Source organism: Papio anubis, chromosome 9 (assembly GCF_008728515.1).
Source record: "Papio anubis isolate 15944 chromosome 9, Panubis1.0, whole genome shotgun sequence".
Classification (NCBI taxonomy): Eukaryota; Metazoa; Chordata; class Mammalia; order Primates; family Cercopithecidae; genus Papio; species Papio anubis.
Window position 1 is genome coordinate 126,589,664 of NC_044984.1, and position 12,947 is coordinate 126,602,610.

The 12,947-nt window shown below is 59.9% G+C and overlaps 1 protein-coding gene across 1 annotated transcript; it reads right to left on the reverse strand.

Annotated features, from left to right (window-relative positions):
• Positions 1–4,848: 4,848 nt before the first annotated feature.
• LOC101015958 (polypeptide N-acetylgalactosaminyltransferase 9) lies at positions 4,849–11,759 on the reverse strand. The gene is made up of 5 exons (XM_009198596.3): positions 11,269–11,759; positions 9,008–9,145; positions 7,136–7,231; positions 6,106–6,273; positions 4,849–5,592 (listed from the first exon to the last, which is right to left on the reverse strand). The coding sequence occupies exons 1-5, from the start codon at positions 11,431–11,433 to the stop codon at positions 5,446–5,448; spliced, it is 714 nt and encodes a 237-aa protein (XP_009196860.1). The 5' UTR covers positions 11,434–11,759; the 3' UTR covers positions 4,849–5,445.
• Between the last annotated feature and the right edge of the window lie 1,188 nt (positions 11,760–12,947).

A 12,947-nucleotide genomic window follows, 5' to 3' on the forward strand; every position in this document is an offset into this window, starting at 1 on the left:
CCTGTGGGCCAGCCAGTGAGCTCCAGCACGGGGCCTGGTTGCCGGACAACAGTGAACGGTGAACGGTGATTCCTCTAGAAGCCCTCCTTGTGTCTTGGGGCGGGAAGCCGGGCACCGCTCGGGAACGGGCCGCTGCTGTGAGGGAGAGTGCCTGCTGTGCAGTGGGTGTCAAATGAATGTTAATAAACAAAAGAGCCAATTATCCTTCATTGCAGACACATTTCTTTGCAGAAAATTTAGGAAATACAAGAAGCAAATAAAAATCAAAACCACCCAAGAACGTAACAGCTATGATGTGCTTTCTTCCTAATCCTTAAAGCAAAGCTTCGGAGCCCGTATTATTTCTTCCTTGTTTGAATTAAACACAGTTCAGAAGGAGAAAGTAATTTCCCCAAAGCTGCCCAGCGAGGAGAGGGCGCCCAGGTGTGTCTGCTGCTGCCCCTCTCTGCAGACCCCAGAGCTGTCCCTGCAGCCCCCTCAGGGGGGCCCCCACCCTGGAGTCTGCCCTTCACCTTCCCCTTGCTTCGATCAGAGCTAAACTTGCCTGTGATGAAGATGGGGTGCTTGGGAGACGCCCACGCTCTGTGTGGTTGGGCCCCTGGTCAACACCACCAGCCTGGCCTGCACCCCTGCTGGGGCCCTTCAAGGCTGCCCCGCCCTGGGGACAGACCCCCTTGCACGCTGCTTCCTGTGGGACCCACTCTTGAAGTCGGTCTGAGCCATAAATGAGACTCATCAGGCGATGGGCATTTTTATTAGAGGCAAAATTAAATTCGGGCGCCCATGATCTCTATCAAGAGCAAAGAAAGGAGAAGAATGATGTGTTTGTTCACTGCTTCCACCAGGAGTGCCTGCTCCCATAATGGCCGCTCCGAGCCCCGGTCATCAGGCTAGGGGAGTACCTGCTCCTGTAACGGCCGCTCTGAGCCCCGGTCATCGGGCTGGGGGAGTGCCTGCTCCCGTAACGGCCGCTCCGAGCCCTGCTTGTCAGGTGCCAATGAACCGTGTCAAACAGATGACATGGATTTTTCTGAATCTGCTGCAGAGCCAGATTTTAATTGAATCAATATGAGAAGCAGGCCTGCTATTAAGTTTTATTAAATTCTATTTGTTCGTATCCTTGCCATTTAGAACATGACTGTTTAAAAAGAAAAAAATACTGGGCAGCCAGGCAGGGTGGAAGGTCGCAGGTTTGGGGTCACATGGATCTGGGTGGGACCCCCGGGTTTGCCTGTGTGACGGTGTGTCTTGTGCAGAGTCGTTTTATTCCTCCGAGCCTCTGTTTCTCCTTAATGGGCACAGGAGTGCTCAGTACTACCTAAGGTATTTGAAGAAATAAATGCGATTAAAATTTCACCCTTATTTAAACATCTTCCTCCCTCCCTCGTCCTCCTCCGTCCTTCCTCCTCCCTCCTGCTCCTCCTCCTCCTCTTAGGAGAAGAGAATGGCCACAGTTTTTCTGAAGATCTGGGACAGGAACTGGCATTTCCGTAGACCTTACTCTGAAAGGGATCTCTTGTGCGTCCTGTCGGTCGCGTCCGTCGGACTGGGGAGGTGCCCTGTGTCTCGGTCGCGTCTGTCGGACTGGGGAGATGCTCTGCGTCTGGGGGTCTTGGGAGAGTGAGTTGGGGGTGTGCTGGCCAGTGTCTGACACCAACTCTTGGAAGCACAGCCGTGGCGTGTCGTGTCGCCAGCTGTGGTGTCTGTCTGTCCACCATGGACCATTTCAGGTGACCAGCCCGCCGTCTCTGAGCTTGGAGTTGGCTGCTGCAGGCCCCCCGCCGACCGCCAGAGCCCGAGCTCCCAGGCCCTGCAGCCCGTGGGGGTGGGTAGGGGTTTCGGCAGTTGTGAGCCTGGGCCGACTCATCGTCCCCTGGTCAGAGCCTCGGTTCTTCCCTCACTTGGGCAATCGGTCCTCCATATTAAATCCCCTTTGTTTGACTGGTTGGATCCCACCTAATACAATTGGGGTGACCCCAACCAAGGACCCATGGTTACGAACCAGGACAGAGAAGTCCATGAGGAGTGATTGTGCCTTACAGGAAGGGACGTGTCCACACGTGTCAAAGGGTTTAGGGGATCACAGTGGCTTTGGCATAGCCCATGGATGGCACAGCCCACGGATGGCACAGCCCATGGATGGCACAGCCCACGGACGGCACAGCCCACGGATGGCGTTGACGTTTTTCTGAGCCCAGGGACTGTGCTGGGGTCAGGGCAAGTGCATATCTCTGTCCGTTTGGCATTTTGCTCTGTATATAAAGGAACATCTGAGACAGGGTAATTCATGAAGAAAAGGGGTGTAATTGGCCCACAGGCCTGCAGGAAGCCTGGCACTAGCATCTGCTTCTGGGAAGGCCTCAGGGAGCTTCTACTCGGAGCAGAGGGGACGTGGTGAGGGTGGGAGCAGGGAGGGTGGTGCCAGGACCATTCTAACAACCAGCTCCCTTGGGAACTACTAGAGTCAGTTACCATGAGGACAGCACTGGACTGTTCATGAGGGATCCACCCAAACACCTCCCAGCAGGCACCACCTCCATGTTGGTCAAATTTCAACCTGAAATTTGGAGGGGACAAGCATCCGATCTACATCAGCATGTCACTGTGACTTAAACAGGTATGGCTGCTCCCCACGTGGGGCACCCTGTGAGGCAGGCATGAGTCTAGGCCAGCAAGGATGTCCTGGTGGCCACGGCCAAGTGTTGGCCACGCAGCTGTGCAGGGACCGTCTTCAACAGTGACACCGTGTGGCAGCAGGTGCAGCGGCAGCAGCAGACGTTGGGACGTCTCCAGCTCTGGCCCACCCGTGCGAGGGTGGGGAGCTCTTTAGATTAAATGATCTTTAGGATCCATGGGCACTTTCTCCAGAACAGGGGCAGGTCTTGAGAGGCGTGTGACCACTTAAGCAGGTAAGAACAGAGGGGAATAGTCAGGGAAATAAGGATGCTTGGGGGTGTCTTTGGTGAAGCAGAGTGTTCACCACGTTGAGGTCACGCCTGTGAAGAGTCTCCTGTCCGGAGAGTGTGGACAGTGCCTCACCTTTGCCGCCCTGCAGGGACCCGCCTCCCCAGACGCTCCCCTTGGGACTCCTCCTGGTGCCAGGGAGGAGGGGCTGGGCCAGGTGAGGTGGGGCCGCCTTAGGCTTCCGTCAGCAGGAGGAATGCTCACTTCTCTGGAGGGTGGGAGTTCTACTGAGGATTCCAGAGTAATTTTCCAGGCGTCAGGTTTTACGTGGGATCCTGTGTGGGCTACGAACAAGCCAGTTTTGACTTGCCTGTCAATTTGCCTAATGAATTGGAGTGTGAGCGAGCCAAGTTTGCACCTGCTATCCTCTTGGTCTAAACTACAGGCACTGCGCGTTGCAAGCTAAGGGACTCTGCACATCCTGACTTCGCCTGGGAAACTTCTGGAGTCCCTCCCGTGAGTCTGGCTGGGGGTCGCGGGTGGGGGGGAGGTCCCTGGCAAGCCACTGACTTTTGGGGCCCCACTCACTGCCCATGTTTTGCCACAGAGTTTTGGTAAGGTCTGGACTAGCGGAGGGCTGAGGCTTGGGCTGGGGCTGGGAGAATTCTCTGCTGAGAGCAGAGGAACTGGGACCCCTCAGGGCTTCTTACAGGAACAGGAAGCAGCAACCGGGGAGTCCCAGAGGAAGGGGTTGAGCAGAGGGGCCTTGTGGTGGGTGGGCACCCCAGCGGCAGGGTGCTGGGGGAGGAACACGCCACCCCGGGCTTTGGAAAGAGCAGTGAAGCGCGGCCCCACCGCCTCCCCCAGGGCTAGTGGACGTGAAGTGTCCCTGCAGGCTGAACTCCGACTGGTGACAACAGGTCAGCGTCCGCACTCCCTGGAGACTCGGAGCCTGGACTTGCCAAATTTGGTACCTGCCTATCGTTTTATTTATTTGAGATGGAGTCTCTCTCTGTGGCCCAGGCTGGAGTGCTGTGGGGTGATTTTGGCTCACTGCAACCTCCACCTCCCGGGTTCAAGCTATTCTCCTGCCTCAGCCTCCAGAGTAGCTGGGATTACAGGTGCACCCACCACGCCTGGCTAATTTTTGTATTTTTAGTAGAGATGGGATTTCACTGTGTTAGCCGGGATGGTGTCGAATTCCTGACCTCAGTTGATCCACCCACCTCAGCCTCCCAAAGTGCTGGGATTATAGGCGTGAGCCACCGTGCCGGGCCTGTTTTTTTTAAATTTTAGATTCACGGATACATGTGTGGGTTTATTATGTGGGTATATAGCGTGATGCTGAGGTTTTGGCTTCTAACGATCCCTTCACCCAGGGAGTGGACGCGGCTCTCGACAGGTGGTTTTCCAGCCCTTGTCCTCGTCCTTCTCCCACCTGCCCCTTGGAGTCCCCGGGTTTTCCAGCCCTCGTCCTCCTCCCACCTGCCCCTCTGGAGTCCCTGGCGTCTGCTGTTCCCTCTCTGTGTCGTGTGCACACAGCGTTCAGCTCCCATGAATAAGAACACGTGGTTTGGTTTTCTGTTCGGGTGAGTTCTCAGGCCGACGGCCTCCAGCTGCCATGTGCGGCTACAGGGGACGTGCTCTCCTCCATTATTCTGGCTGTGTTGAGTTCATGGTCTGTCTGCACACGTGAGGCCACCTGTCGGGCCACATCCCAGCACGGGCGTCAGCCAGAGTCCACGTCTGTGGCTTTGTGAGCTACGCGGCCCTGGCTCAACTCTGCGCCGACAGCCCCACAGCGGTGGCCACAGACAATAGTAAGCAAATGGGCATGGCTGGGCGCCAATAAAACTGTATTTATTAAAACAGGCAAGGGGCTGGGCTGTGGCAGGGCCCAGGCCCCACCCCCCAGCTCAGCTCCAAGGAAGACACACACAGCGCTGCTGCCTAATCCTCTTTATTTGGTCTCTGCTGAGGCAGTCGCACCAGCCTCCTAGACACAGCCACAGGTCTGTCGCCGTCCATGTCCCCCAGCAGCCCTCTTACCAGACCATGAGGAGCTGCGTTGTGAGGTGTGAACTTAGGTCTCGGTTGGAGGGCTGAGCGGTTGCGAGGGCTGGGGGAGGCTGCTTGGAGCATGGGAGGCCACGGGTGGAGGACGCCGGGGCGCCGCCTGGCGCGTGGTCTGGGGCTTGGCCACCCTGTGGGGCGTAGGGGGCTGTGGTACATGCAGAGGCGGCGGCTGTCCCAGCAGCCTGGCCAGGAGATACCGTGGAGAAGGCACGTGTTTGAGTCGGCGTCACTGTCCCCAGACGCCCTCCCTTGGGTAGAGCCGCCTGTCCTAGGAGGAGCTGTACTCCAGCTGCAGTGGCTGACACCCCGGTCACTCAGCCACACCCCGGCCCCTTGGCCTCTGCTGTCCTGGCCGCACATAGAGCCCTGCCCTGCTGTGTCTGCTGGGCATACCCCGGCCACTCAGCCACACTGGCTTGGCCCAGCGCCTTCCCGAGGTCCGTGGGGGTCCAGGCAGAGGTGGGGTCAGTGCCGTGCGTGTTTGATCCAGTTTCTGATCATCCACTTCTGCCCCGAGCACCTCTGCACCACCAGCCGGAGCCCGAAGTTGGCGTCTTTGGACATCTCCACCTCCAGGCAGCGGCCCGTGGCCCGGCTCACAATGGGGCCACTCTGTGGGGACAGTCACACCAAGTCAGCCGGGGTCCCCCACCCCCACCCCAGGGAGGCTGCTTCGTGCTCTCAGCCCTCGTGCTCATTCTTGGGGCAGCTCGAATAGAAACCCAGCATCACAGCAGCACCCGGGGACCAGGAAGGGGCTGACCTCAGTGGAGCTTTGAGGATCTCCCATGGTTCCTGCAGAGCAGCCCAGGTTGGAATCACACCTCATCCCCTCCCTAAATCCTGCCTCTACCCTGGGCACCTGAGGCTGGAAAAGGCAGATGCAGGGCTATGATCAGACTGTCCAGCCCGGCCCCTCTCTGGCTGTGTGACCCTGGCCAGTCACCTGCCCTCTCTGCGAGCATCGGGGCCCTCGAGGGAGCAGCTGATCCAAGGCCCCGTCCCCTGACCACCCACTGCGGCACTCCAGCTCCCACCTAGAAGGCTGGCTCTAGTGGCAGAGGCGCCCAGGGGTCCCAGCGGCCCTGTCCCAACCCCACGGCCCCCCCTTCCCCAATGGCTGACCTGGGTGAAGTCCCACAGCCGCTGTGTGGGCCTTGCCACATCCTCACACTTCCTCAGGGTGGGCGTGCGGCCCCTGCCGTCATCCACCAGACACTTGGAGTCGGGCAAGAAGGCTGTGGAGCCCAGAGGCCCCAGCTGCAGCAGGCCGTCAGCGCTGTACCGCACCAGCTGGGGACAGGACCACCGGGGCTGTGTGTGAGCAGCGTCCAGGCGCGGCGGTGCCATGGCCCGTGCTCCAGCCCAGGCTCTCCCTGGTGAGCACGGAAAGGCTGTGCGAGCTGCTGCGAGCTGCAAACGGGGCCCTGAGTGGCTGCCTTAGAGCCTCCCACCCTGGGAACACTGTTGTGGGTGGGAGAGGCCTGCCGGGCAGGGCCCACGTAGGGATGTCGGCTGGACGGCGCGCAGAAGCTCCGCCGGGCCAGACTCCTGACAGATGTCATGAACGGGGCTCAGACTCAGAGCGCGGCCCCACTCGTTTCAGGGAGGACAGGAGTCGGGTTTACTTTGGGTGACATGCAGAGCTCACTGAAAAGCGCCGTGTGTGAGCGGAACCCGCATTCCCGTGGGGCTAGAAATGCCCAGCTCTTTATGGAGGTTGTGGTCAGAATGGCTCGGACCTTCACTATGGCCAGTCCCTGACCGCCGATTCCACGGGGCTGGGCCCGCACTGCAGGGGAGTCCCACCCAGGTGGGGATGGTTTCGCCACACTGCCCAGGCTGGTCTCAATTCCTGGGCTTACGTGATCAAGCAGACTCTGGCTTGGCCGCCCATCATGCTGGGATGACAGGTGTGAGCCGCTGTGCCCGGCCCAGGCTGTTTTCAGTGCACCACGTTCTGCTGCCTTCCAGGTGGGGCAGGCTGGGAGGCCTCTTCTAGAGGGGCCCTCAGGCTGCTCCAAGCCCTGGGATGCAGCCCTGGTGGCATCAGAACACCCCAGCAGGCTGGCCCCGTGCCTCTGCCCCAGGGTGTGGGGTCCGGGTGGCCTGGGGTGCCCCCCTTGGGAGCTCCGTGGGTGGCTGCTGCTCCTACCTGGGAGGACATCCCGTGGCAGGGGTAGAGGATCGCCCGGTCGCCGTCCTCCGCTCCCTGGTCCAGGCAGTAGCCGCTGGCTTTGCTGTTTCTCACCTGCAACCAGAAGCCCCAGAGAACATCCAGGGTCACCTGAGGGTGGAGCCCCACAGAGCTTCGCGCAGCCAGCACCTGAGCAGGTGCTCCCCGGAGGAGGGGGGCTTGTGGAGGGCCCGGGTGGGTGGGCTGCCTGGGAAGGGACTTGCTGGACCTCCCGGGAACGGGTGGCTGACCGAGTTTGTCACTGATGGAGACATGGACGTATCTGCCATGCACAGATGGAGACGTGGCCATCGGTCAATAGGGGAGGCTTGAGGATGGTGGTGTCAGCCTTTCTCAGCAGCAGGGATGGAGGCCCTAAGCCGGGGGTAGCTTCCCTGCCTTGCCGCCTGCTCCTTGCACCCTTGCAGCTCCCACTGAGTGGGCAGAGACCGCTCGCTGGCCCTGGAGTCTGGGCTGGCCTTGGCTTGGATCCTTGGGAGACCTTCCAGCTTCCACTCCATCTGGGAAGGAATCCTGACACCACTCTGAGAACAAGCCTGGGCCAGCCTGCTGGGGCGTGAGTTGTCATCGGGCAGCCAACCTCCAGCCACCAGAACGGGCCCATCCGAGATCAGCACAGCCTGGCCCGGGCCAGCAGCACTGCCCAGGTGGCCCTGGCTTGTGAGCGAGGGTAGACGCTTATTGCTTTTGTCCACTGTGTTTCCAGGCTGCTGGGTTTGCGGCAGCAGCTAACCCCTCCATCATGGCCACCGCAAGAGGGCACACAGGTTTGAACTGGGACCGCTGAGAATGTTGACTACAAATTAGAAACGCCCAGCTGCTCTGGGTGGGCGGTGCCTGAGCTTGGCTGATGGAGGATGGAGTGGGCAGAGCAGAAGCACAGGGAGGCTGGGGGACCGGGCGGCACACCGATGCACTCTCAGCGCTGCCTGGGACACCTCTGTGCCCAAGGGACTGAAGTCAGCACGGCGTGGACCAGGAGCTGAGGGAGGGGAGGCTCAGCGAGGACCATCCACCCCAGGGACCCTTCTCCTTGCCCCATCCAAATGCCAGCTCAGGGCTGGGACACTCGAGTCCCATGGTGGGAGGCACCCTGTCCCCTGCATAGACCGGGGGGAGGGCAGAAGAGCAGCACCTTCTTGCTGGCTTTACAGAGCGCAGTGCAGGTGGGGGCCGGCGGAGACGGGGCCTCTGTGTAGCTGATGTGCCTGTATGAGTGTGGGCGTGCATATCACCCATCGTGTGCATCTGTGTGGGCACCTGCATGCACACGTGGTGGGGTATGAACACGGCTCTGCATATGTGGATGCAGATGTGTACACACACACGCACATTATTGCACCTTGATAAGTGCTTGTATATCTGTGCACACGCAGGCCCCTTTGGGGTTCATGCATTTAGTGAAACATACATTTGTGTATGAAGAGCTCTGTGTCTATGAGCAAAACTGTGTGCAGATGTATACTCGTGTCCACGTGCACTTGTACATATGTTTGCATGGATTTGCATACATGCCTGTGAATGTGTCCCTGTACATACGTCTAGATGAGTGCATGCATGCCTGTGTGCACATACATGTGAGTGCATACATCTGAATCAGGCATGTGAACACGTGTATGCATGGAAGTACTACATGTCTGCCTCTAGGCAGGTCCCTGTGAAGGAATGGGTGTGTATGGACATGCATGTCTGCAGGTGCATGTGTTCATGTGAACCTGCACCTTGTGTGTGCACGTGGATGTGCCTGCCTCCCCCTGAATGCACACGTGTGTGCGGGAGTCAGGGCAGAAGGCCTGTCGGGCTGCGCGGGGCCCTCGGGGGAGGCGCTACCTCTCCGTACGTGAGGGTGTTGTTGTAGATCCTCATCTCCGGGTACACGTTTTCCAGGTACCACTTGAAGCTGCGGCACTTCAGCCTCTGGCGCAGGGCCAGCCTCTCAGACACGTCCCCGAAGTCCACCCCTGGGTTCTGCAAGGCCGGAAGTAGGCAGGAGGGCACATGAGTGTCACTGTCCCCCTGATGAGGTTGGGGGGGCTCCAGGGACTGAGTCCCCTCACAGGAGCAGCCTCCCCCAGGTGGGACCCCCAGCCTCCCACTATCCACAGAGGGTCTGAGGCAGCTGCTCCCGAGGGGAAGGGCCCTGCTGAAGACCAGCCCCAGCCTGGACAGATGGCCCCTGCTGCAGCTGGCTAGTCCGCACCCACCTGGGCCCAGGAACCTCCTGCCTGAGAAGACGGCCCTGCTCACCTGGCGTGACCACTGGAGGGCGGAGACCAAGGTCAGCCATGTCCACGAGGCCAGGCCGGTGAGGACCCTGGACACCGAGGCTCGGGGGCTCCTGGCTGGCCCCGCCTGGCGCGTGTTGTCACGCATGGGTGCTGGAGAATCAAGTCCATGGGACCCCCCGGGAGGGGACACCTGGGAGCTCGCGCCTGGTCTCTCCTGGGCCTGGCCCAGGCATCTCTTCCCTCTGCCGACTTTGACCCGTGTCCTCTGCCGTGAGAACCCACAGCCGAGTGTGGGGTCTGTGTCTTTCTGGGATTGTGAGGCCTGAGGGGCTGTGGGACCAGCACTCTCTGATGGACAGCCAGCCCTGAGGGAGCACCTGCCTCCTGCCCAGGGACCCTCCAGGCTCAGGCCTTGTGAGGAGGGCAGACGACTTGGCCTGCGGGGCCTGGGCTTGAATCCTGTCACCTTCTGGTGTGTGGCCCTGGGACAGTCCCTTACCCTCTCTGTGCCTCAGTTTCTCATTGGTAAAGTGGGGCGATCACACCAGAAACTCGTTGCTTTCTTATGAGGCTTTGATTAGTCAAGGGGCTTATGCTGGGGCCCTTGGACACAGGGAGGTGACAGCCATTTGCCGGCCTCACTGCCTGGGGGCCTGGAGCCCCTCACTCAGTTGCCCACACACTTGGGGACATTGTCACCCTGCACGTTTTCCAAATCACTTCATGGAAAACAAGGCTGTAGGAGCACCGGGTACCCTCTTCTCATCTCTCAGACACAAGTGCACGTGTCCACAGACTCCTGACCTGCCTGACGGAAGCTGCCGTGGGAGCTGATCTGGGGGTGGGATGCTGGGTTTGCACGGTGAATGGTCCAGCCTGGGTGCCCTCCAGGCCGTGTCACCCACACGCTAGGGTGCAGTCCAGCAGGGGGTGGTGAACCAATTTAGGGGCTATAGTGGAATTTTTAAGTAGTAGTATATTGTGAATGAGAAGGATGACTGGTACTGTGGATGCAAAGTGCTGTATGTGGACGGATGTAAATATACACGTGTGTGTGCACACTGGGTCATGACTTAAGATCTGGTTCTTACTGGGGTTGATGCAAAAAACAAGGCTGTTTCTAAGATGAGACCTCCCAAAACTCAGGGACCCAATGCCTGCAGTGGCCAGGGAAGGAAGGGCGTGGTTCCCAGAGACGCTGGTGGGTGGCGGGATGGGTGGAGGGTCACGACCTCCTGTCTTGCCCTTCTTAGGCTTGTGGGGGCTGGGGCGCTTTGAGAAGAGCCAGAATTCAGGCTCTTTATGGGAAATTGGTCGACTACAAATTAGAAAACAAACAGCAATCCTCGACTTGAAGCAGGTCAGCCACTCACAGGCCAAAACCCAAAAGGAAACAGCCAAAACATCCATCCACGAAGGAGGATCCACACGACCGGCCCGTTCACACCGTGGACGTGACTTAGCCACGGCGGGGGTGACCTGGAAAATGTGGTGCTGAGGGCAGGAAGCCACACAGTGTATGAGCCGTTCACGAAACAGCCAGACATTTGAGGCTGCCCAGGGCTGGGGGAGGGGGCCGCGCTGGGTGCTAAGTGGGGCCCTGGCTGAGGCAGCGGCACCAGGTTGGGGAGAGGCCGCCCCTCCCTGGCTTCTAACCACCGGCAGTTGAGAGAAAAATGTCCACCACAACAGGTTTGGTGTGAGCTGGTCTCTGAGGAAGGCTCCTTCGCAGGCAGACAGCTCACCCACTCACACCCGCACACACCTGCTCACACTGCACGGGGCCTCCCTGCGCCCAGCCCTACCATGACGTTGACCCCGACCCTGGGGCGTGGCCCCGGCTCCCAGCCGTGGGGGACTCACCGTCATGGGGATGTTCCAGGCCATGTACACGTGGGACTTGAAGTCGTCCATCCACACCTCGGCGGCGCGCAGGGCGTTGCGCTTGGCATAGTAGTCGATGTCGTTGTTGTAGGGCTTCCTGGTGCGCTCGATGTGGGCCACGCGGGAGCAGGGCAGCACCTCCATGCTGCCACCACACTGCCACACCTATAGGGAGACGGCGCTGGGTGCGGGCGGCCTTCCCGACAGGCGGGCAGCCCAGCCAGCCAGGGGCCTGTGAGAGGCCGAGGGGCCCGGCCCTCCGTTCCCGGGGCACCTGCAGGCCTGGTGGGCCCCAGGGCTTTGCCTCCTGGGGGCTGTTTTCAGGGGACCCCGCCCACAGAGAAGGTGCAGGTCTGGGCTGTGTCTGGTGCAGGCTCCTCTTTCTCTTGTGCGTTACACGACGGCCGTGGGGGCTGGTGGGGCAGTTATTCCACCGACCTGAACACTTAACAGGTTTTTCATCCTGTGGTTCCCACCCCCAGTGCTTGTTCTGTGCAGGGAACCCCCCGCCCCACTGCACCACCCACCTCCCCCAGCACCCGAACACACCAACAATCTGTTTACAAACAGCCGCTTGCTGTGCAGATGCCGCTCCACGCATGCCCAGAACACACGCAGCCTGGGTCTGAACAACAGCCCAGCAAATAAATGCCCGCAGCCCCGGCTTTCCGACCCCCACACAGTAGAGATGTATCTGTCACTACGTATCCTTCTGTGCTTCCGTTTCACTGAACACTGGCCTGTCCCGCCGCGCTGTCCTGCCTGTGAGGGTTAGTTTTGTGTCAACGTGGCAGGGGACAGAGCGCCGGGACATTTGCTCTCCCCTTATTCTGGGTGGTCTGTGCATGGCCTCTGGTGGGAGCCGTGTTTAAATCTGTCCCCTGCAGGCCTGAGTAGGACAGAAAGGCTGAGGAAGGGAGTGTTCACACTCTGCTCGATTCGGGCTGGGACGTGGGTCCTCTCCTGCCTTCAGGCTTGGAGCTCACGCCACCGGCTCCCCTGGGCACCTGCCAGCCGACAGCCAGTCTTGGTATTCTCAGCCTCCATAACCGTGAGTCAATTCCTTAGATGAACATCCACATCTAAACCCATGTCTGCTATTAATCTGCTTCCCTGGAGAGCCCTGAGCCAGCCCCTGTCCCATCCTATCCACCTCTATCCTGTGCTGTCCCATCCCATCCACCCCATAAAAAAATGCTGGTGCCTCCCACAGGCTGACATCACCATGAACAAAGGGGTCTGATCCACATGGCCCAAGCTCCGCTGTGCTCAGGTCCTCAGCCCTGAGCCTCCCGTGCTGGACGTGTGTGCCAGGCCCCGGGTGGGCACTGTGCTTGCCTCATCTCCTGAATCCCCCCCACCACCCGAGAAAGGGTGGGCAGCCCTGGCATTGCCCGTTCCCTCCGTGGTGCTGAGAAGGTGCCGAGGGCAGGCCAGCTGTGGGGGCGCACAGGGCGGAGCCTCTGCCCAGCGGAGCTCGGATCCCTCAGTCGTCCCTGGACTCTGGTTCATCCTGGTCCAGGCTGCTCTCATCTCCAGGCCGTTATCTTAATCACGTCTGCAAAGACCCCTTTTCCCAAAGAGGGCCACCCTCAAAGGGCTCCCAGCTGCATCCTCGGGGGCTGCCTGTCAGCCCACCCCAGAGCCCCAGTCCCTCG